Source organism: Budorcas taxicolor, chromosome 3 (assembly GCF_023091745.1).
Source record: "Budorcas taxicolor isolate Tak-1 chromosome 3, Takin1.1, whole genome shotgun sequence".
NCBI classification, from domain to species: domain Eukaryota; kingdom Metazoa; phylum Chordata; class Mammalia; order Artiodactyla; family Bovidae; genus Budorcas; species Budorcas taxicolor.
This window is the reverse complement of record NC_068912.1, coordinates 32,558,931-32,582,708: the sequence shown is the minus strand read 5'-3', so window position 1 is coordinate 32,582,708 and position 23,778 is coordinate 32,558,931. Positions and strand designations below refer to the sequence as shown.

At 49.9% G+C, this 23,778-nt stretch overlaps 1 protein-coding gene across 1 annotated transcript; it reads right to left on the bottom strand.

Moving 5' to 3' along the window:
* Window positions 1–277: 277 nt before the first annotated feature.
* On the bottom strand, window positions 278–19,661 carry DENND2D (DENN domain containing 2D). Its single transcript, XM_052637906.1, has 12 exons — window positions 19,604–19,661; window positions 14,591–14,766; window positions 13,621–13,733; window positions 12,870–12,939; window positions 12,111–12,188; window positions 10,654–10,794; window positions 8,397–8,545; window positions 4,988–5,165; window positions 1,865–1,906; window positions 1,418–1,502; window positions 847–1,086; window positions 278–407 (listed from the first exon to the last, which is right to left on the bottom strand). The coding sequence occupies exons 1-12, from the start codon at window positions 19,659–19,661 to the stop codon at window positions 331–333; spliced, it is 1,407 nt and encodes a 468-aa protein (XP_052493866.1). The 3' UTR covers window positions 278–330.
* Between the last annotated feature and the right edge of the window lie 4,117 nt (window positions 19,662–23,778).

Below are 23,778 nucleotides of genomic sequence, written 5' to 3'. Positions count from 1 at the left end.
TAATAGTGCTTCCTGGGAGAGGGCAGTTCCAGAAACTTCTGGGGCTCTACACCACCTCTACTACTGTTTCTTGTCCTGTGTCACCTCTGCAGAAAAGGCAGCTATGTGCCCAGCTCTGTGAGCACAGAGGTCTGAGCCTTCCAAAGTCTTGAGAAAGCTGATTTCAGGAATCCCAAACTCAAGACACCAACTTGAAGCAAGACCTGGTTACCAGGACTCAGAAGAAGGCTGTGGATTCTATTGACTGAGAGCTTCACATCATACCATGCTGGCAGGGGTCAAAGTCCACTACTGGCCTATAGGTCTAGGCACTCCTGTTCACCACAACTCTTATTTCACAGTCTTTTCCTTTGGTTTCTTCTGTTTCTTCTGTTCCTCATATTCAAGTATTTTCTTTTGGAAATAATCTGTGGTGTTAGAGATACAGGTATTAGAGGCAGCTAATCTGGCCAGGCAGACTAAGATGAGCTCAAGAACAAGGATCAGAGATACTCTCAATGTTTGCTGCCCATGCTCACCCACTATACCCACATTTCCCATGCCATCCTAGGCCTTTGTAGATCTAGGTATTTGATTAGGCTCCTAAGGGGTCCTAAAACAGAATAATTAGTAGAAATTAGCTCTAGACTAAAACAAAGCAAAGGTCCTCCTACTGGCTGGTGAAACAGAGCAACATCTACAAAACGTCAGCCTTGGAGGCATTTTCTTAGGCTTCAGAACCTTTCTTTCCAACCCCATTTGATAAGATCACAGCTGTTTTTGTGAACCTCTCAGAAGTGCTCTTCCCGCCCCTCCTAGGACCACACCTGACTTGGAGGCAGTTGATAGGAAGCTTTCACTGCATACCTGCAGGAGGGTTCTTGCTCTTTTCGGCTTCCTGGATGAAAAGGGAGAAGAGCTGTGTCTTCACAAATTTCTTCACAAACCGGCGGTTGGCCTTGGAGGTCAGAGCCTTATAGAAGGCCCGTTCTTGGAAGCGGCCTTGCCCGTTCGCCTCCCGCTTGATGTAGGAAGCATAGTGGCCCACAGTCTTGACAAAGAACTGTACAAAAGGCCTTGAAACATGCTCATTGATTTGTTCAGAAGCTGCTGGGGATATAAAGAGACCATCTCAGAGGTAGCAGAAGGATGAAAACTACCCACCCTTACCTCCAAGTGGCTTTCATTGCAGGCTGAAAACTCTTGGGTGGGGTGAGGCAGGGTTCATAATTACTGGTTGATGAAAATGTGAGACTGGAGATGGGTTTGCCATTGCTTAGGAAGAGTAAAATCTCATACTTGCCCTTTAGGATCAAGGCCTCTGGGACTAGCTCAGGACTGTGGAGTGAATTCCTTTTAGTTCTAGAAGGGAATTGTTGGGAATCATGCCCTTAAACTCTTTGGAGAAAGCCAGGAATAAGAGGGACCTGGGACTTACTCTGTGACTCCTTGATGCCCTGACTAAGAGATTCTAAGATGTCATCCTGAAGCTTGGGTGGTAGGATGTCTTTTTCATCACCAACCTAGGAGAGGACAGAGTCAGCTCAGAGGTCAAGCAGTCAGGGAGGAGGTGTGAAGTGTTGGCAGAGAATGTGAGGCATGAATTCTACACCCCATTCCACACCCAAATAATTGGCCACATACAACAGAGAAACAACAGAAGCTTCAAATCTAAACACTAGGAAGTCTCTGTCCCTCTGGTACTCGGTCTATGTCCTTGCTCTAAAAGCACTAACACCGACTGCCTTGTGAAGTCACACTCTCCTTGAGAGAGGTGAAGTCTTGTTAGCATACTTAGAAGTTTGTTAAAGTAGTGGAACTTGGATGAGCCAAGAACAATTGAGTTGGTTGTGGGTCTGCAAGGGATCTGAACCCAGACACTTACTGACATTAAGAAGGTTCCTTCACAAAGATCCACCAACAGGACCTGAAATAAAAACGGGACAGCTTGGTTTCTTCCCTTTTCTCTGTTTCTTCCTGTTGCTGTACCTTTCAGCCCAAGTAACAACAAAATCAGCATCTTCAGTTCTCATTTCCTGTCTGGTACACTCCTTTCTCACCACCCACTCTTTCCTGAGAAAAGGGTATGAGGGTATAGGAAGCAGAAAATGGGAGAGAGCTAAGGAAGATGCGGTATACAATATGGGTAAATTGAAGCCAGTCACTCTCTTAATAAAAAAGCATTGATCGTAGTAATAACTTCTATGTACGAAGCATTAAATGGCATACACTGTGCTTTGCACATCTTATCTCATTTAATCTTCCCCCATGCTCCTGTAGAGGCAGATACTGTGTCTGTTAAGGTGAGGAAATACCCAAAGAAGTTAAACTGCCTGAGGTGATACTGCTATCAAAGAGTAGAGCCAGTTTCCAAGCCTGGGTTGTGCTGTCCTTGCTAGTGTATCACTCTTCCTACAGTTCTTCAGTTCCCTTCCCTCTGGTGAGCTTTACTACAGGGATGGGCATCTTTTGATTTTTTTAATGCTTACAACAACTTTATGTACAATTGCCTAGAATTCCATTTTTAAAACTCCCACAGGCTTCCCTGGTGGCTCCGTGGTAAAGAATCTGCCTGCCAGCACAGGCGACACGGGTTCGGTCCCTGATTCAGGGAAGATCCCCCATGCCACAGAGCAACTGAGCCCATGTGCCACACTACTGAACCCAGGTGTTGTAACTACTGAAGCCTGCACGCCCTGGGGCCCATGCTCTGCAACAAGAGAAGCCGCTACAGTGAGAAACCCATGCATCACAACTATGGAGTAGCCCCCTCTCTGCAACCTCAAGAGAAAAGCCCACACAGGAATGAAGACCCAGCACAGCCAAGAATATATAAATAAAAACTATTAAAACTCCCACAAGAGCTTTGGACCTTCCAGCAGAGAAGAGCGAGAGGAGAAAATAAGCCTGGGGACAAAAGGAGGAGGGACGGAAAGGCAGTAATCACATGTTTGTAGGGTGCAGGTAGGACAAGCACAGGGCTGGAACTTGGGGGACCTGAGTTCTAGTATCAGCTCCATCACTGCCTAAGGCGCCTTTAGTCTAGAATGGAGATGACCAATACACATCTTGCCGGTTAGATTCCAACCTACAGACCTGTTTCTTTGAGACTCAGAGGATTTTCAAATCATTGAATTAGTTTCCAGTATTTAAATTAAAAAATTTCACACAGAATTTGGATCTAGGGCTTCTCTGGAAAAGTCAGGAGCTCTAACAGTGATCCACATTCAGAGGGAACTGAGTTACAGCTGCCTCCTTTAGGCAAGGCAGGTGCTCAGCAGTTTATCATAATCCCCCAAAGCCTGTGTTGGCCATTTAAATGCCTGCTCGGTCCCTCTTTTCAGTTTGTGACCTTGGTCTCGACAAGAGGGTGAGTGATCCCTCCATGCACCCTTCTCCCAAATAAAAAGAAGAGAGAAATAGGAATGTGTGCCAAAAGACAGAGCAGGCACTGTAATTATCCATCATCAGGGGAGAAAAGTTGAACTAGTTCAGGCGTGAAACCACTTGTATACATAGGCTCAGATGCCTTCATTTAGGGCAGGCTGTTCACTTTGTGGGCTGAGAGGTAAGACTGTGTGTAAAGAATTTCTTTCTGAAGTTGTTCCCAGAAATCTTTCTAGTACTTGAGTATATTACTGTCTGTCCAAGGAGCCCTTCCAAAGAGCTGACCTGGGAGTCAAGGAATGCCCCATCTCTCTTCCTGACCCCTAGCCCTCTCCCATCCCTATCCCCTGCCCATTTCATCAGCTGGGGCTCTTGGACAACACAAGCTGGAGTCTGACTAGCCTTGGGGTGTCTTCTCACCAGGCCACTGGGGGAGGAATCACAGCATCCAAGAAGATGGCGCTGCAGCATCAGGAAGTTTCATAACTTCTGGGACTGGGACACTTATTGAGTCGTATTACTAAACATGGGGCTGATACTCTGTCCCAGTTAGTCACAAGGCAGAGGTTGGCTCAAAGGGCATGTGTACTCAGCAGTTCTGAGGAGGGCAGGGCGGGGGAGACAAGGAAGAGAAACAGCCTGCTTCTTTACTTCCCAGCAGCACTCTGCGGAAGAGGTGCTTTCCTTCTATCTCTGCTAGATTCCGGGATTGCCTGTGTGGCCTTGATAAGTGGATTGAGCTCTCTGGACCTTGGTTATTTCTTATGTAAAAGGAGGAAGTCCTCCCACTAGGGCTGGTCACGTGCCTCCAGTAGCTTACTCTGCCTCTTCCCTTTCTGTCTACACAGAGGGAGTCGATGGTTAGCCAGACCAACCCAAGTGGCTCTTTTGGCTTGAGATTATAGTAATGTGCTATTTCTTGAAAGTTTCTATTGACAACTCAAGCAAAGCAGAAGTCGCTCTTCCAACACTGGAGGTAGGTTTATGTTATTAACACCCATTCTCACCACTGAGCTCTTTGGTGTATCTGGGGGTACTGCCAAGACACAAGAGGCTGACAAAATCAAAGGGGATTTGAACCAATATCCTCATTAACCAACTGAGCTCTAAGCTCATTGGAAGGATGACCTCTACTACCAAAAAATATCTGCATTTTCAAGACTCATTGTTTCCAGGAAGACTGTTAGTTCAGTTCCAAGCAATGTGAATAAATTCCAGTGGGGTGTGTGTTGTACAGACCAGCTGCGCTTGTCCATTCAGAAGAAAAATGGGACACCCAGGGCCTGCTCACTAGGACTAGCTGGCCTAGTACAGTTGGGTGAAGCCCAAATAAGCCATGTGTTGCCCCTTAAGTCCAAAGGGAAATCATTCAGAGAAGGGAGCAGACACTTACTGAGTATCAGCTATATGTCAGGCACCAGGCTAGGTGCTTTATGCTGATTTTTACCCCTAGGATCCTTAGGGTCTAAACGTTGCCATTCCAGTTTTACAGATGAGGAAGCTGAGGCTTAAAGAGGTTAAGCAACTTGCCACAAAATCACACAGCTATTAGCAGCAGAGGTGGGATCTGAATCCAGGTCTGCCTGGCTCCAAATCAGGCCCCCTTCTTGCTGCATCGTACCTCTTCCATGGGGCTGTCCAAAACCTCCTGCCGGAAGCGCATTTGGACTCCAACCATGAAGGGAGTGGGGCAGCAGACAGTTCCCAGCAGGCTCTCGGGGACCACGGGGATGTAGGTGTGGGCCCAGCTGAAGGGGTAGAGCAGCGCAGCAGTAGCATGGATGCACTGAGACAGGGTGCTGGGGACAGGGCACAGAAAGTGAGTCAGAGGGGCCTGCCCAGGCCCCCACCCCCACGCCACCTCCCCACCGCCCGCCACTGACAGCAGCTGCCCATGCTGGCTGTGCCGGAGCTATAGCAAGTCTGGGAGCCATGCCGGTCACAGAGCTTCTGGCTACCCGAAGCTGGGAGGGGAGAGGTAGAAACCAGAAGAGGCTGAGGCTCCTCTCGTCAAGTATGGGGCCTCTATGTGATTCTTCTTTTCCATTGGGGGTGGGGGTGGGGTGGAGGGAGTACCTTTAAAGAGAGGAGGAGGAAGAAGAAATGTCTTCCATCTATGAGGTCATTGATCATTGATGGAGTCCCTTCTCTATGCTCACTACTGGGCTAGGGATGTGGATGCCAGGAAGCAAAAGACCAGCCTTGCTTTTAAGGCACTCAGTGTAGTTAAGGAGACAAGCACGTAAACACTGGGGTGCAGCAGAGAGGCCAAGTCTATTTCCTCCTTGTCTCTCATCCCCAGGCTTTAACTCTCAGGGCTCCCTCTGACCACTCATGGTTATTTAAACTTATCAGGTTGGTGCCTGAGCCTGCTTGGGAAATTCCTGGATTCCAGGAACCTCTGACCAGGAATTCCCACCCGGAAAGTCCCCCCGAGAGGACTCCTCCACCCTTTCCAAGGAAGCATTCCCTGTGTAATTACTGCCTAAGTCACAACTCAGACCCAAGTCCCCTCATGCCCCCCTCCCCCTAACCCCCTCAACACACACACCTTCCCTGTCTTCTCTATTCCCCACTAGCTTTAGTGGCTCTTCATTTCTCCAAACTGCCCCAAAGCCAAGGCCAACAAAAACACAGATGCGGAAACCTTGTTTCAATTCTTGGTATCAAGCTAGCACTTCCTGAGTTAGATGGAGTCTCTGAGAGTCTAGCGGAGGCTTAGGCTGACTGGAAGTCCCTTTCCTGGCTGAGCGGCAAAGATCTGAAATACTCAGTGTAGGAAGGAAGTGGGGAGTGGTGGGGTTTCCCTGAAGAAAAACGCCTGAGAGGTGAGTCCTGCCAACCTTTGCCCATATCCAGGCCAGCTGACACCTGGAGTCCCCTTCACTTTCTAAACATTGATCCTAGGCGGCAAAAGCCGGAATCCCAGCTCTAGCCACAACAGAAACTTCTCAATTCCCTACAGCAGCTGTCCCCAAACTTTTTGGTACCAGTAACCAGTTTCATGGAAGACATTTTTTTCCACAGACCGAGGGCTGGGGTTGCGGGGGAGGGGTGGGATGGTTTCAAGATGATTCAAGCACATTACATTTATTGTGCTAATGATAATCTGTATTTGCAGCAGGTCCCCAGCATTGACATCACTGCCTCAGTTCCACCTCAGATCATCAGGCATTAAATTCTCATGAGGAGCATTCAACCTAGACCCTTTGCCTGTACAGCTCACAGTAGGGTTTGTTCTCCTGAGAATCTAATGCTGCCGCTGCTCTAATGCCGCCTGAGCTCTGAGGCAGAGCTCAGGTGGTGATGGGAGTTGATGGGGAGCAGCTGTAAATACAGATGAAGCTTTGCTCCGCTGCTCACCTCCTGTTGCGTGGCCCAGTTCCTACCAGGCCATGGACCAGTGCCAGGGGGTTGGGGATCCCTGCCCTACAGGGCCAAGAGTGGAAGAGCTATGTCTAAAGCAAGAGATTTACACTGCTTCCCACAAGGATTAGGCCACAACTGGTGCCTTCTGGGGCTTCCCAGGTGGCGCTAGTGGTAAAGAACCCACCTGCCAATGAAGGAGACGAGAGATGCGGGTTCTATCCCTGGGTTGTGAAGATCCCCTGGGGGAGGGCCTGGCAACCCACTCCAGTATTCTTGCCTGGAGAAGCCTATGGACAGACAAGCCTGGCAGCCCATAGGGTTGCAAAGAGTTGGACATGACTGAAGCAACTTTGCATGCACACACGGTACCTTTTTGGTTATCACTGATTTTTACAGAATTTTCAGCCCACAGACCCCACTGCCTGCCCAAACTTCCTTTCCTTGAAAACCCATGACATTCACCTGACCCTCTGGTCTAACATTCGGGCCCCTAAAGTCCTTTCCTTCTTCTTTCCTAAAAGATAAAACCAGGATTGTCAGCTCAACATAAGCAGTTTTCTCCATTCCCAGGCATAAACGAGTCAACCTTCTACTGTCTTAAAATTTTTCTCCTGTCTCCATCTGTCACACATCTCCCCATGTCTCAACCAGACTTGAAGCCTCTAAGAGGCAGAGACCAAGACATGATAGTATTCTGCCTCAACTATACACTATACAGGGATATACTCAACTATGAAACTATTAGTAAGAAAAACAACTGGCACTTACCAGTGCAGGCCTGGCAGGGTGCTAGGTACCTAAAGTGCATTACTTCATTTAATCCTTACCATGCTCTTATGAGGTAGGTACAGTTGATCTGTCCAATTACAGATATGGAGATCACAACTTCAAAAAGTTAAGAAACTAGGTACTTCCCTGGTGATTCAGTGGTTAAGACTCTGCACTTCCAATGCAAAGGGTACAGGTTCGATCCCTGGTTGGGGAACTAAAGATCCCACATACCCATGCATCCAAAAAATAAAAAAAATAAAAGTTAAGAAACTAACCTAAGGAACACCATGTTGCTAAAGTAGAAGAAAAGAACTTGAATTGTTCTGCTGATTTCAACACCTATGCTTCCTTTCAATCAGGAATTAAGTCTATATTCCCTTTAGGTCTAGGATCATCTTTTGTTTGTCTGTATCTCCCTGATGCTTGGCATCTGGTTAACAGTTGACACACAATAAGTATTTGTTGAATGAGTAAATAAATGGACAAATGAGGTGTGTTTGCCACTAGGATAATGGGTTTGACCTCCATACCTTTATACATACACCTTCCTGCCCTGTCCTCCCTTAGCCTTTCAGGAGCAGAATCCTCTCTGCATCCACCCTAACTGGTTTTCTCCTAGGCTGTCACAAGAATGCTTCATGCCCTTCTCAGAGCTAAATCACAAACCTCCTTCAGGCTTAGGCGGCGATCAAGTTTGGAGGCAAGAACAGGGAATTACAACAGCTATGACAGCAGCTATTTTCTAGGCTTTAGTGCAGATCAAGACAGTGTGGAGGAAAGGTGAGCACACAGGTCCTACAGCCTGAGTTCCTTGGAGAACCGTCTTGTCTGTCTCCTGGAACCTAGGGATGCCGGTCAGTTCAGGTGACCTGCTTAGTGACTGCACCAACCTGAGACCTTCTGCCAAGAAGATGATTCTTCTTTCCAGCACTGCAGAGGCAAAGATCTGAAGAATCTGCTCAAAACTGAGGCAACACATGAGAGAACTAAAATCCACGTGCTCTAGGTGGGAATCCAGGGGCCGCGTCAGGGAAATGAACTGCCGGGAAACCAGAGAGAGAGGGTGTTACCACACTGAAAAATCACACAAGCCCCAGAAAGCTCTACCTACCTCTACGCTATCCTCCCCGAAAGAGTATATCTGATCCTACCTCCCCGCTACTAAAAATCCACCCGTGGTTTCCATCTGCTCGGAGGGTGATGTTGCTGTAAACCTCTGTGTGGCTCACAGCACCCTGCCTCCCTCACCACCTCCACCACCTTGCTTCCCCACATCAGCTCCCTTCTGTTCCTTCAGTGTGCCTTCCTTGTGTCCTGCCTGAGGTACTTCCCTCCTCTAGGTTGCCTTTCATTTAAAAAAGTATTTATTTTGTTTTATGTATTTATTTGGCTGCCCTGAGTTTAAGTTGCAGCATGTGGAATCTAGTTCCCTGACCAGGGAATGAACCTGGGTCCCCTGCATTGGAAGCATGGAGTTTTAGCCACTGGACCACCAGGGAAGTTCCTCATTCTTTTTTCTTTTTAATTAGTTAACTAGTTTTTCATTGAAATGTAGTTGTCTTACAGTATTTTCTCTCTTCATTCTTATCCTCCTTTATCTCTCAGAAGCCTTCCTTAGCCACCTAACGCAACACATGTTTCTCATCATTTTCTCATGGAGCATCCTGTTTTCTTTTCCTTCTATCAATATACTTTTCAATGATCTATTTATTTGTGTGTTTATTTATTTAAGTCTGTCTTCCCCACTAGACTTTTAGCTCCATGAGGTCAGGGACCACATTCATTTTATTTACCATTGTGTAGCCAGAAAACAGCTGGCTCAAAACTCAACAGTTTTTGAAAAACTGAGATTGTGGCATCCAGTCCCATCACTTCATGGCACATAGAGGGGGAAAAAAATGGAAACAGTGACAGACTTTATTTTCTTGCACTTCAAAATCACTGTGGATAGTGACTGCATCCATGAAATTAAAAGACGCTTACTCCTTGGAAGGAAAGCTATGACAAACCTAGACAGTGTACTAAAAAGCAGAGATATCACTTTGCTGACAAAGGTCTGTATAGTCAAAGCTAGTAGTCATGTATGGATGTGAGAGTTGGACCATAAAGAAGGCTGAACACCAAACAATTGATGCTTTCGAACTGTGGTGCTGGAGAAGACTCTTGAGAGTCCCTTGGACTGCAAGGAGATCAAGCCAGTCAATCCTAAAGGAGATCAGTCCTGAATATCCACTGGAAGGACTGATGCTGACGCTGAAACTCCAATACTTTGGCCACCTGATGGGAAGAGCTAAGTCACTGGAAAAGAACCCAATGCTGGGAAAGATTGAGGCCAGGAAGAGAAGTGGGTGACAGAGGATGAGATGGTTGGATGGCATCACCAACTCAATGGATGTGACTTGGAGCAAACTCAAGGAGATAGTGAAGGACAGGGAAGTCTGGCGTGCTGCAATCCATGGGCTCGCAAAGAGTTGGACATGACTTAGTGACTGAACAACAACGAGCCAGAAAATAGTACAACTTGGGGCCTAGCAATCCTTTCACACTCATTTTTTGAGTAAGTGAAGATGTCTAACCCCTCCCCTTATTCTAATATGGGAAAGCCAAAGTTCAGAGGGACACACAGAATATCCAGAATACCAGGGGTCAAGACTGGGATTCTTAAAACAATTTTCTACTTGCTGCTTTGTCTGTTTAGTGTCTTAAAGCAATAGCATCCCCAGTATCAAATGGGTGGGGACTCAGGGGTGGGGATGGGTGATAAGAAAAAGACAGGTGGAAGCCATAGGTAGAGATACAGGACAGACACAGGGAGAAAAGGGAGGTAATGGTGAAGAGCAGCAGTTTGGGAACTGGAGGCAAAGGCCATTCTAGTACTGGGAGCCTCCACTTACATAGTTTATTATATTAAAAAAAAAAAAAAAGATCTCGGTTACTTGAACAGTAACTAGGTCTTTGTGAGTATCAGGTTGAGAAAATTAGAGAACTGGGGTTTAAGTTCTGCCAATAATTTTAGCCACGTGCCAGTCCCTGCCTAGCTCAGTTTCTTGGAATGTTAACCTGGTAAATGGGCACACTGTGATGGGAGGTGCTGCTGGAACCCGCCTCCTCCACCCAGGGAGGGTCTCCCCCAGTTTGCTCACCCACCTCAGTGCCTGAGTCAGGGATGAAGCTCTTGAGGGTGACAGTCTTCCCAGGAGCGGGGAAAGCTGCCTCTCGGAGGCCCTGCATGAATGGGTAGATGATGGCCATGGAGATTTGATGCCTCTTTTCCACTTCATCCAGGATCTGTATGGAAAGAACCACAGGAGACATGACTCGAGGGATGCTCCCGGGCTGCCAGCCAAGATCACATGTGTAAGGTTGCTCCAGCCAATCCTTAACTGGGTTCTTTCCTCTTGGCAGAAACCAGTCTACTGTTTTTCTCCTGCACAAGACCTGATGTTTTTCCTAGCCTTCTTCTTCTCATCCTCTTTCTACCACTTCATATTCCTCCCTTCTCCTAACATCAACCTGAACTACCTTCCCCAGGAAGTCATCCTAGAGTAAATTCCTCATTCATGATGGTACCATGTTCATCTGTGCTAGCTGAGGCCTAGAAGCTGGGCCTTTTGGGTGCCACTCTGACCTCCAACTCCCACTGGAGACGCCCCAGGGCCAGGGATGGCCTCCATCTGCAGAAACCATCCACCCAAGCAAAGGCTGATGGAGTTTATTGCCTTCATCCCCCAAGGGGTCTGTCTGGGGCAGAGCACACTGATGCCCTTTCTTGGCTACTAAGACATGCCCCATGGGCTTCCCTGGTCACTCAGCTGTAAAGAATCCACCTGCCAATGCAGAAGATGCGAGTTTGGTCTCTGGGTCGGGAAGATCCCCTGAAGAAGGAATGACAACCCACTCGGTATTCTTGCCTGGAAAATCCCATGGATAGAGGAGCCTGGAGGGCTACAGTCCATGGGGTTACAAGAGAGTTGGACACAACTTAGCAACTGAAACAACAACAAAGAAGAAAAAGACATGCCCCATCCATCCTGAAGGACTCCTTTCTAACCCCGGGTCAGGTGTCCTGGCACAAGAAGACCTCAGCTTCCCCTAACCCCAGCTCAAGTGTACTGGCGCAAGAAGACCTCAACTTCCCCTCTATCCTGGAAGGAATCAGAGGGAGTCCCCCAAGCCCCATTGTATAATTGTCTTTATAGTTGTTTAGCATTCTGTCTTCTCCATATATCATGTCATCTGCAGCTCACATCAGCCCATGAGACAGGGAGATGAGGCATCATTACCTGCATTTGACAGAGGAAGCTAAAGCTCCCAGTTTCTAACCTGTAGCTCTTCTCATGTCCTACTTCAGCTGCTTTCTTACCTTGCCTAGACTTGGGGGCAGTGAACTCTCTGCAGGGGAGACAGTCTACCAGGTTCACTTCCTACTTTTCTCTAAAGCCAGGTGAAGCCCACTCCCCTCTCTGCCTGAGTGTCTCCAGAAGGCCTCGCCTGACCCCGACTGTGGGGGAGGAGCGCCAGGAGTCCAGGCAGGGCAGGCAGCCAGGGCAGAGCTGGAGGCCAAACAGGCCTGACAGGCTGGAGGAATCCCGTTCCGCCCCTACCTTGGAGAACAAGCCGAAGCAGCCGATGCAGCTGACGATGCAGTACACCCTGGGGAGGCGAGGACCATGGCCGGCGGGCTGCGGAGGGGCAGACAGGCTCCTTCAGCGTCGCAGCCTCTCCAGGGCCTCTGCCCAGCTGGGGTTGATGGGGCACAGGGCTGGGGGCTGTGCTGGGGGATCCCACTCCTGGGACAGGCAGCTGGGAAGGCCAAAGCAGTCACAGAAACCAAAAGACCATGGCCTTGAGGGGGCTGGTTGGCTTACGGGCAAGCACTGCCTCTGTTAGCACCAACACCCTCTGGGGTTGACAAGGAGGGAGCAAGTGTGTTGTAGAGACATGAAACAGCTAGGAAGGGTGTGCTACAAAAGTGACTTGGGGAGACCCAAGGATTGAACCTCATGGTCCCAATCCCAAGCTAGGCTCTGGGAGGGCCCAGGGGCCAAGGCAATAAGGCCGAGATAGAGATGGTGGAGAGCAGATTAGAATGAAGCATCCCACAGAAGGGAATGGTTGAAAGCTAGGCAGAGTAAAGACCCAACCCCAGAAGCAAAGGTGTCCTGTAGGTGAGGAGGGGTGTGTGTCTCCGTTCTTGTGAGGTTGCACAGGGCACTAACATGGCAGCAGATGCTGGGGTGTGCTCTCTCTTTATAACCACCTCTGCCAAGGAGCCTTGGCTTTTGCAACTGAGGCTGGAGCAAACCCAGCTGTGGGGCAAAATAGGATGCAGAGAGGAGGGGGCAGTTCTGAGCTGTACAGACCAAGAGGCGCCTGCAGTATCCAATCTTCCTGCTCCCGTCCACATTGGTCAGAACAAACGAGAAGGTCTCCCTGAGGAAGAGCAAACAAGGACCCGGTTTGCACTAGGTTCTAAAGCAGGAAGGTGGTCGGCATCAGGGGCTGAGTGGGGAGAGCAGGGCCAAGGGAGCTGCTGATGGATCCTGAGAGTAATCATAACACCAGTCAGTTTACGTAAAGTGCTTACTGGTGTCAAGCTCTAAATGCATCACCTCATTTAATTCTCAAAACAACTCTTTTGAGGAAGGTTCAATTACTAACCCTACTTCAAAGATGAAGAAACTGAAACTCTAAGGGAGTATTTCTTATCCAAGGTCACTTAACTCATAGTGGTAAAGCCAAAAATTGAGCTCAGGCAGTCACATTCCAGGACTCAAAGAGCTTTGCCATGTAAGGATCTCATTAGTGGCCAAAGGACTTCTTTGGTGTTCATCTTCTGCCAGAGGCAATCAAAACACAGTGACAATCACTTCTAGGACAGGAAGGAGAACCTCACCCTTCTCTGGACAGAAGGGACTGGTTAATCTGTTTAGTTAACCTCTCTTGCCTTGAGAGACCCCAGGCAAGATATTCAAAAACAAATCAACTACAGTCCCTCCACAACAGGAAGAAAGCTGGTGAGAAATCCAGATGAAGGGGGCACAGGAATCACGTGGTTCACACCGTTCCCTTCTCCTCCAATCTCAGCCCCCTGTCCCAGAGCCAAGCCATTACCTGGGACACTCAGTGAGTGGGGCCCGCTCATTCCCATCTGGGAAGCAAAACAAGGGGATGGCTCCAAGCAACCGCTCCTCCTCCTCTTGTTGACCCCGAAGCAAGTTCTCTCGCTACAAAGAATAGGAAAAGAGACAGGTTGGTGTGGAGTAGGAGCAGGTGGAGAGGGCTTAGGGTCTGGCGAGCTTCTTTGGAGGCTCCTAAGCAGTCTGAGAAGCTTTTCTACTGGTGTGGGACTTAAAGCTTGCCTCTGTGCCTATCACTGCACGCAGACTGCATTCTGGGTCAGGCTGGAACAATCCCACGGCTGAAACAGCCACTCCTGGGCCAAGTCTACATGAACCTAAGTTGGACTTCAGTATCCTTGATGGTGTTAATGGTCAGGAAGGGGGCCAGGACCACACTGAATACAGAAAGGCCCAGAGACCGCCCAGCTTCCTGGAAGGACCACATCAGAGAGATACCACATCTGAGAAGAGAAGCGGCCAGCTCAGTTGCCTCACCGTCAGAGTTAATGAGAAGGGTGCCCTGACCCCACCCCTTCACCTGCCGCAGGACCAGACAAGAAGGAGCCTGATGCTTGGGCTGGGGCCTGCCTGCCCTTCCCTTCCCCTCCCACTCACCCCAGGGAGGGGATTCCTGCAAGGACCTCCGGCAGAAGGTAAGCTTCTCAACAGGGTGGCTGAGGATGAAATTGGGAAATACTAGAAGGACCCCCAAAGGCAGAAGAACTAACCTAGTTTCCGGGCTAGGGAACCTAGGTCTGTTCCCCACAAAGAGGCCAGACCTAGATTCTGTGGATGATAATGGAAAACAGGGCTGGGTCTGAAGGAAATGGGAACAGTGAGTTCAGGGCAGCTCCAGCGGAGCCCAGGCAGGGTGGGTAGGGGAGGGAGAGGGCACACCCCTCCCCATTGCCCCTCAAACATCTGAACCCTTGGCCTCCGTTGTCCCTTCCTTCAGTCCTTACCTTGGGAAACTGGTAGATGATCCTGGGCTCATAATCTTCCCCTGAGTGCTTTTTTTTGAGAGAAACCACGAGGAGGTATTCAAAGAAGTGCTGCCCTCCAGCAAAGCTGGGTAGACAGTGCTCCAGGGCTCTTTCGGGTTCCTTCACTACTTCTCCCAGATTCTCCTGGGAAGGTCCTAAAATCAAGACAGCAGGGCCCATGGGTATCTCACTGATCCGGGGTCCCAGTGGAGGCTGTGGGGTTCTGGCAACTTCCACACCTCCAGGCGGCCATGCCCACGCTGAGGTCTCTGGAGCCGGCCCAGCGCCTCACATCCCAGTATGGGCTCAGAGCTAACTGGGCAGTTTCTGTGCTTCCCTGCGACATGTGGAACCACCAGGAGTCGAGAAGGAAAGAAACCACTGATTCAGAAGCCAAGGAAATGTACCGGGGAGGCCATCTAGGAGGCCTGCAGGCCCAGGGTAGTAGAGATTCTGCCTACCTTAAGCAATACATCCCCCAAGTCAACCTGGACTCAAGCAATCAGAACAGGCCAAGGGCCACGTGGCTGTGACCACACCAACCCCCACAGAGGGCATGACCGGCTCTAAAAACCAACAAGGGAAACCTCCCAGCTCAGTCACATGGGAGAACCGAGCGGAGGATGAGATATAAAAGGAAGAAGAAAAAGAAGTATTTCAAGGGAAGAAACAGCCCAGCGAAGAGGGCCATCCTGGAAAAAAAGGAAGTAGGTAATCTAGTCCAGACCTGCTCGGTGTAGAGGCAGTCGTTTGCGGAAGCGACTGAGGATCCCGCCTCCCGCTTGTCTTTCCATCTTCTTGGGCCGGTCAGGCATGGAGTGCCCTCTTTCCTCCAATATAGACAGGCTAGAGAAAGCCTGAGAAACCCCCTGCCGTTTCAGTCTCCAGAAATGACTCTATGCAGCAAAGCCACGTGCTGTCTTCCAAATAGGGGAGCGCTGTTTCCATCCTGTGCACCCAATGGTTGAGCAAGAAGACTGCGGCGGGACCCAGGAAGGCAGCAGAACGCCTGCACTGACAGAGGCAGCATCCTGGCACTGCAGCTCAGACCTCAGCTCCTCCCAAGAGCCCCAGGGTGTGGTGAGAGAAAAGGTCATAGGCAAACACCCCCAGAGCCCAGCTGCTTCTGGGCTAAGGGCTTTTAATTCCGGGCTGAAGGTTGTGCAATGTATTTATGTACAACCTCTGGACAAAGAAGAATGCCTGATAACATCAGACTGTGAGCACCGGACCTCACCAGCCCCAGGACCAGGATCATAAATCTCCAAAACTGATCCCTGATCCTTCGCTTCTTAACCTCTGCATTGCCCCCTGCTGCACCCTGGGACATCTAGGACTTCAAGACTGCAGGCAAGAGCACGGATCAAAGACTCCTCGCAGCAAGGTTGCCACGGCCTCCCCTGATTAACACCAATAGACTTGACCTCATCCATTATCTAGGTGGAGAAATTGTTCAAGCAAGAGCAATCCCTAGATATTAGCACACACCTACAAGCTTCCTCTCCTGGTGGGGAAATAGAGAACAAAGTCCATCTCTGGGCTGGAGAGTTCCTGATATCTCAGCAGGATCTTCCATGGTGCATCTCTTACCCCCTGCCATATGTCCTAAGGCAGACTTGTCTCACTGGGACCTGTGCCAGGGATCCAGCAAAGAACCCCTCCCCCAGATAGAAAGCACCGACTTAGGACATTCTCCCTGGCCTACAGTCTCCCTGGACAGTCCCCTGGAGGGGACTGGTTGCATCAGCAGCCTGAGGGGCACTCGGTGGGATGGAAAGCGTCTGGGTGCTGTCCTCCCCACCCCTACTCCTGCTACTGCTGCTGCTAAGTCTCTTCAGTTGTGTCTGACTGTGCGACCCCATAGACGGCAGCCCACCAGGCTCCGCTGCCTGGGATTCTCCAGGTAAGAACACTGGAGTGGGTTGCTATTTCCTTCTCCAATTTATGAAAGTGAAAAGTGAAAGTGAAGTCGCTCAGTCGTGTCCAACTCTTAGAGACCCCATGGACTGCAGCCTACCAGGCTCCTCCGTCCATGGGATTTTCCAGGCAAGAGTACTGGAGTGGGGTGCCATTGCCCCTACTCCCGCTGTTTTTTTTTTTTTTTTTTCCCAGATGGTCCAGGTCAACAGTTCTACACAAGCTAAAAGCAGAACAGCTGGTCCCTGGAGCTCCAGTGACGCTGTGTCTGGAGGTTGGGGAAGAGAGACAGAATAGCAATCCATCACCTGGGATTCTCACATAAACCCTTGAGTGTGTAAATATACACGGTAAGAGAGAAGGACTTTTGCCAAGATGCGGTCCCTAAGAGAAGCCTGGCAGCAAAAGGGTTTGATCCCAGTGTCTGCCACTCCTGCAAAGAATCAATAGCCTTCTGGGAGAAAAGTGGGGTGCTGAAATAAGGGAGACAGCTGCTTGCTCTTAATAGCTCCAGACCTGACTTCTGTGGACTAGTAAAATCTGGTGTTCAGTGGCCCAGCCATAACTGCAGGGGAGAACGACAGTCACAGTAAATAAGAATGTAACAGTCACTGCAATGGTGAGAACAGTGACCCAGAACACTCAGACCTGTCACCACACATTACTTGCAATCTGTACAGACAGGCTGCACAATACTCACCACCAATCTGAGGAACAGGCATCTCCAGATCAGATGGGCAAACTGAGGCACAGAGTAATTCAGGGACTACTTGGGGAATACAACAGAATCTCTTTGGGGGTGGGACTTATGAGAGTTTCATGTTCATGCTCCTACCTTCTGGATGCAGCACACACCAAGCATCTCACAGATGTGGGATGCCTCCTGTTTGCAAAAGACCTTGGGAAGCAAACTCTTTTCACTGATCATTCTGGAACCTAAGGAAATTATTTCTTTCCCTAAATTGTTTGGGTTGCATTTTCAGCCCATTTCTTCCTGCTTTATCAGAAAAGCCAAGAGAACAGCAAAACTCATGAACTCAAACAGAAAAAGGATTCTTGGGCTGCAGACCAAGAAATCCAGAAAAAAAAAAAAGATTGCTTCCTTCTCCCTTTCAAAGGGAGTTAACAACAGAAGAGAAAAGGTCCATCAAACACAGGTTTATAATGGGTCATCTCATTTAAGGGCTTCTCACTAAACTACAAAATCTCATTTAATCCCCAGTGCCCTGGAAAGGAATTATTATCCTGAATTTTAAGTACAGGAGGGAGCCACCCTTTCTAGAGAAGTCAGGAGTCTGGTTACACTTGTTCCTCCACCAGGAAGCCCCTCCCACAGCCCTCTGAGGAAAAGTCCCAGAACCAGCTGGAATATAGGTGAGGAGACTTTCTGGGACCTCAGTCTTGAAAGCTTCCTCTTCTAGCTCAGCCGCTCTCAACCCAGGACCACTGCCACTCTTCCCCAGAGGATGATTTATACTTGCCCCTGTGTGCGCACGCACATACGCACATCCTCCTACCACACAGTTGCCTTGGAACCAAAAGAGGGAGGGGAAACTTCAGGGAAGGTGGAAAATAGTACAGAAGATGAAAAGAGCACACTCTCCTGCAGGCTGCATGCCAGACCTCAGATCAGGTAATACTGGCTGTGCATCTTACAGTTCCTCACTGTCCAGGAAGCTGCTCCAGTCACAATTATCAGCCTTGTTCTGGAAACAACTGGAATGTTTCCTCTGGGTTGCAGAAGTAGCCATTCACACAGGTCTCTCTCGACCCTTCCTTTCACACAGGTGTCTGAGGATTGAGAGAGACCAAGGAGACACCAACACAGTGTTCTGCAGAGAAGAGAGGCCACCAGCCCCACCCTGCCTCTGCTCCTGCCACCACTCACATGCAGGGCTCTGTCCCCTCCTATGGTCTCTGACCTCTCTGCCTCAGCACAGGTGGAATGACCAGACAGATAATGGAAACCTGTGTTCAGTGAGAACAGCCAGGGCTGGGGGTGGGGGGCAGGGGTAATGGCAGATGGAGCACTGATTTCCCCCTCCAGGTCTCCCCAGCTCTGGGGCTTGGAGTAGAAGGAGGTCTCACTCACTCTTTTCACTGCAAATGTTAGAAGGGGTGGGTTGTCTGGGAATGACCCCCACTTTTCCATTGCTTCCCTGCTTCTCAAAAGCTGGGACCTCTGGACAAAGTAAGTTGTGGCTGCTGAGCCATAGGACCGGCTAGTGGCAAGCAGCAAAAAAAAAAAAAAAAAAGTTTGCCGAATGTATAAAAAAAGAAAATGAATTCTGAATTCCCTTCCTTCCAAAACCCAGCGCTCCAGCTGAGAAGAAAGGAAACGAATATTGACTTCTAATTTAATCCCTACAACCCTGGACAGAGGAATCCTTCTCCCTTCTCTAATGGGGGATCAGGGATAAGGGAGGTTTGACTTGTCAGGTTCCCAGGCTCTATGGAAGCAGCTGAGCAGACTCTACCCCGGCTCTGCTCGAGGTCACACTCTACAGGTCTCCTCGTCGCCCTTGGGTGCGGGTGGGGGGGGCGGGGCGGGGGTGACGTAGCCGGGAAGAGCGGTTTTGTAGTCGGCGGCTCTGCGCGGGGCAGAATCGCGGGCTCCCACGAGGGGAGTCCAGGGTTGGGGAGAGGCGGGGCGGGGCGGTGGGCGGCCCGGGGCAGAGGCAGGGTCTTCCCGTGAGGGCGCCGCGGCCCCGGCGCTGCAGGCACCCTGCGGTTGCCCCACCAGCTTCCTGGCTGGAAGGACACGTGGCCCCGGGGCCCCAGAGCGGTTTCCTTTGGCTGACAGCCTCCGCTTCACCCCGCTGGCGTGGCTTCTCCTCTGACCTCCTACCCCTTCCTTCCCCATCCGCCCGTTTCCACCTCTACCTGCGCCCCTTCCCTCTAGCTCGCCTGACCCCTGTCCAAGCCCCCGGAATGCCCCCCAGACTGCTCCCCGATCGATCGCGACCCTCTGCAACCCCTGCCCTGGTCCCCCGCCCCCGTCGCCTCCCGTCCCGGTCTGCAGTCCCCCGGCCGTCCCCGCGCCCTCGCCCGGACGCGCCCCGGCCCGGCACTAACCCCAGCGGCCGCGCTTCAGCCTCAGGCTGGCTCGGAGGCGGCGGCCGAGCCCATCCATGGCCCCTCGGGTGCCGGGCGCCCGCTCCCAGGTCCGTGGCGGCCCCGCCCCCCAACGCGCGACCTCCGCCGGCGCGACACTTTCACTTTCCCGCGGGGGGAGGCCGAGGGGACCGGCCCGGGGCGGGGCGGCGCACCTTCCGGACTCCGGCCCAACCCCCGGCGCACCTGGGCGGGCCCGCTCTTCCCTGGGCCCCAGTCGGGGCGGCGTGCGGTGACAGAGGGCACCCGACGCGCGTCCCGAGGGGCGGCACCGCCTCGCCCCACCCTTCGTGGGGCTCCCCGGAAAGTTTGACTTTCCCAGCCGCGCGTCTCCACGAAGTCTCCCTCCACCTCCGCGGCAAGCGCTGGAGTGCCCACTCGGTGAGCGTTGGTGCACCTTCCAGGTGGCTCGGGCACGTACCCCAGAAGGAGTTTTCAGCGACCGCACACCTCTCCAACCCCTTCACCTCTACCGCCTGCAAGGGCTTTAGCCTCTGTCCAGTTCCAGATCTCTCTCTGTGTTTGTCCTCCGTGGGACACGTATCCCTGCGTTGCTCTTTTCCCTATTCCACTTCAATTAAAGGACCGGAGCCCTGTGGGCTCCTGAGGAGGGGCTGGAGAAGAGGCTTAGGGCCTGGACCCTGCCCTCCATCCGGCCTGTTCTTGGGGAGTTCAGTCAAAGGAGGGCAATCCCCACCCTGCCACGTGAAAGTCAAGAATAGAACGCTCTTTGTAAACTCTTCTGTGATGTAAATTTAAGGGATGGTGATAATAAAATTATGCTAGTGATGATGACAGCTGCAGCTAGCCACACTCCCCTTCTAATCCCACGACCAAATACAGCCTTTCAGCTCCTCCTCTGTGCCGCTCATCTTTGTTAGGTTCCATACATACCTGGAAAAGTGAGTAGAAAATCTCCTGATGCTGGGAAAGATGGAAGGCAGGAGGAGAAGGGGACGACAGAGGACAAGATGATTGGATAGTATCCCGGACTCAATGGACATGAGTTTGAGCAAGCTCCAGGAGATGGTGAAGGACAGGGAAGCCTGGCATGCTGTGGTCCATGGGATCACAAGGAGTTGGACACAACTGAGTGACTGAGCAACAACATACACACCCAGATTTCAAGTTTCTGCTGTCAGAAATGAAAATTTGCATTTGATAAGCTCCACTTGCTCCCAGAGGGGTCTGCTCTGGTTCCCCTCTGCTTCCCAGGATCTTTAGGGAAAAGATAGAGAAGTACAGAGTCCATCTGAAATTTCTCCATTCACAGAGGTTTTAGCCTCATTTTAAGGTATGGGAGATGGGGAGAAGAGGACACTGTGCAAGAAATATGTCTGGGATCTATAGCAATGACTCCCAGACACATAGCCCCTATCCTTTTCATGCATGGCCTCCAGGTGACTCTTCTGTCACAGACTGTGTGTGAGCAGGAGTGAGCCCTGGTATTAAACTGTCTAGCCTTAACCCGGAGGTTCTAAAAGTTGCCTCTTCTCTGGGCCTATGCAATTTTGTACTTAATTACATGGCCTGTTTCTGTTCCCTATTCTCTGGGAATTCCCACACACAAGGACACATGTCTTCATCAAGTACCTTCTCTTGGCTGCATTTGTGTCTTAGGCCTCTCTGTGTAAGTACAGTAGTTGTTCATGATAAACTTGTCCAGTTGGTTGAACATAACTGTGCCTCAGTTTTCCCAATCTATGTTATGGTAGTCTTACCCAAACTACTCCCTTCCTTTAAAAACAGATGAAGAAATTTGTGTGTAAGTATACCATAAAGTTGGAGAAGGCAATGGCACCCCACTCCAGTACTCTTGCCTGGAAAATCCCATGGACGGAGGAGCCTGGTGGGCTGCAGTCCATGGGGTTGCTAAGAGTCGGACACGACTGAGCGACTTCACTTTCACTTTTCACTTTCATGCATTGGAGAAGGAAATGGCAACCCACTCCAGTGTTCTTGCCTGGAGAATCCCAGGGATGGGGGAGCCTGGTGGGCTGCCGTCTATGGGGTCACACAGAGTCAGACACGACTGAAGTGACTTAGCAGTAGCAGCAGCATACCATAAAGTTATGTACAAGGATGTTCATGTCGAATCTTTTTTGAAATATCCTTGAACTAGAAATAACATCACACACCCATAAGTAGTGACATGGATGAATCACAACATAGTCATACAGCAGTAAGAATGGATAAACCACTACTGCATGCAATAGCATGGCTATGTCATACAAATATAATGTTGAGCAGAACAGCCAGATACGATAGAAGACATATTTTAAGTTTCCATTTATGTAAAGCTAAAAGCAAGCAAAATTAATATATGGAAAGAGAAGTCAGGATGATGCTACATTAGGGAGGAAGGAGGAAGTAATAATTGAGAACATCATAGGGCTTCTGTGGTGCTAGTAATGTCTTACTTCTTAACCTGGTGGCAGATGCATAGATGTGCCCACCTTTGCACATGGTCATTCTTTGCAGCATGTACTTCTTTTTGTGCATGTGAAACTAAAAAGTTGTTTTTTAAAAGTATGCATTAGGATGTTCGGGTGATATAAATGGAAGCCGAATCCCAGGAACAGGGGAGCCTGGTGGGCTTCCGTCTATGTGGTCGCACAGAGTCGGACACGACTGAAGCGACTTAGCAGCAGCAGCAAGCAAGTTGAGAATACTCTTGAGAGTCCCTTGACCTGCAAGATCAAACCAGTTAATCCTAAAGGTAGACAACCCTGAATATTCATTCATTGGAAGGATGGATGCTGAAGCTGAAGCTCCAATACTTTGGCCACTTGATGTGAAGAGTCAACTTATTGGAAAAGACCCTGATACCAGGAAAGATTAAAGGCAGAAGGAGAAGGGCATGGCAGAGGACGAGATGGTTAGCTAGCATCACTGACTCAATGGACATGAATATGAGCAAACTTCGGGAGATGGAGAAGGACAGAGGAGCCTGGCGTGCTGCAGTCCATGAAGTCACAAAGAGTCGGACACGATTTACCGACTGAACAATAACAAAGCAAATTGAGAATTAATTGAGAAATTATTGGGATGTAAGGAAGTGGAGTTAGAGGGAGATTTGGGTTTAAAGTGGGATAAAGTGGGGAAAATGAGAGCATATTTACAAAATATGGGCTGGAACCAGGGATTGGCAAAGAGAGGTAGAGTACAGGAAATGGTAGGTGGAACAAGGTCTGAGAGGGTTGAGAAGATGGAAGGGGCTTTGGGAGAAGATGGAAGGGGCTTTGGCAGAAGACTGGCTTTAAATGGGGAAAGAGCTGTATTTGTGGGAAATGGTCATAGATGTTGATTAACTTGTAGATGAGGAAATGAAAGTTTAAAGGATAAAAAAAGAGGGCTCAGTTTCAACTAGAAAAAATTCTGCCTCCCCGCCGCTCCCGCACCCGCCTGCCCCCCACCATTCTTGTAGTTGTCGCCTCCCACTCTGTCCCTCTGCCTGTTGTCCCAGAGACTGGCTGTGGAGTGGAAGAAAATGCGCCAGCCTTTTCTTGAAGGTCTTGAAAGGAAGCCAACAGGTAAGTGTTATTCAGGAAGGCAGCATGGCTTGGGTGCAGAAGACCCACAGCAGAATGACTTGGATGCATGGACTTAGCCCCAGGCTGCTGCTTACTTGCAGTCTTGGGTTAGGCTTTTCCTATACCTCACTCACACTGGAAAAGACCCTGATGCTGGGAAAGATTGAAGGCAGGAGGAGAAGGGGGCAACAGGACAAGATAGTTAGGTGGGATCACTGACTCGATGGACATGAGTCTGAGCAACCTCTGGGAGTTGGTGATGGACAGGGAAGCCTGGCATACTGCAGTCTATGGGGTTGCAAAGCATCAGATACAACTGAGCGACTGGGCTGAACTGATACCTCACTCTCCTAAAGCAACAGAATCATTTAGCAGGGTGCTTGTGGAAACTAGAAAGAATTGATATGTAATCCAAATACTGAAACTTCACATATCCCTTTAATGCACATGTAGTCTCAACTCTCTCTTTTAATTGCAGAAGTACCATCTATGACCAGGCTCCTGTTTCCAGGGATTTCTGGGAAACTGTTAAGAAGTATTTACACATTCTGAAAATGAATACTGGTAGTTGCTTGTCATCAGAATCTGCAATAGGGAAGCAAA

What these genes read in the sequence shown, in the direction of transcription:
- DENND2D (XM_052637906.1), bottom strand. Translation starts at nt 19,661, where the DNA reads ATGGATGGGCTCGGCCGCCGCCTCCGAGCCAGCCTGAGGCTGAAGCGC. An exon ending in CCACTCACTGAGTGTCCCAG is followed by an intron (nt 12,940 to 13,620) that starts GTAATGGCTTGG and finishes GCTCTTCCTCAG; the next exon opens with GGAGACCTTCTCGTTTGTTC. An exon ending in GAGCAAGAACCCTCCTGCAG is followed by an intron (nt 408 to 846) that starts GTATGCAGTGAA and finishes CTAACACCACAG; the next exon opens with ATTATTTCCAAAAGAAAATA.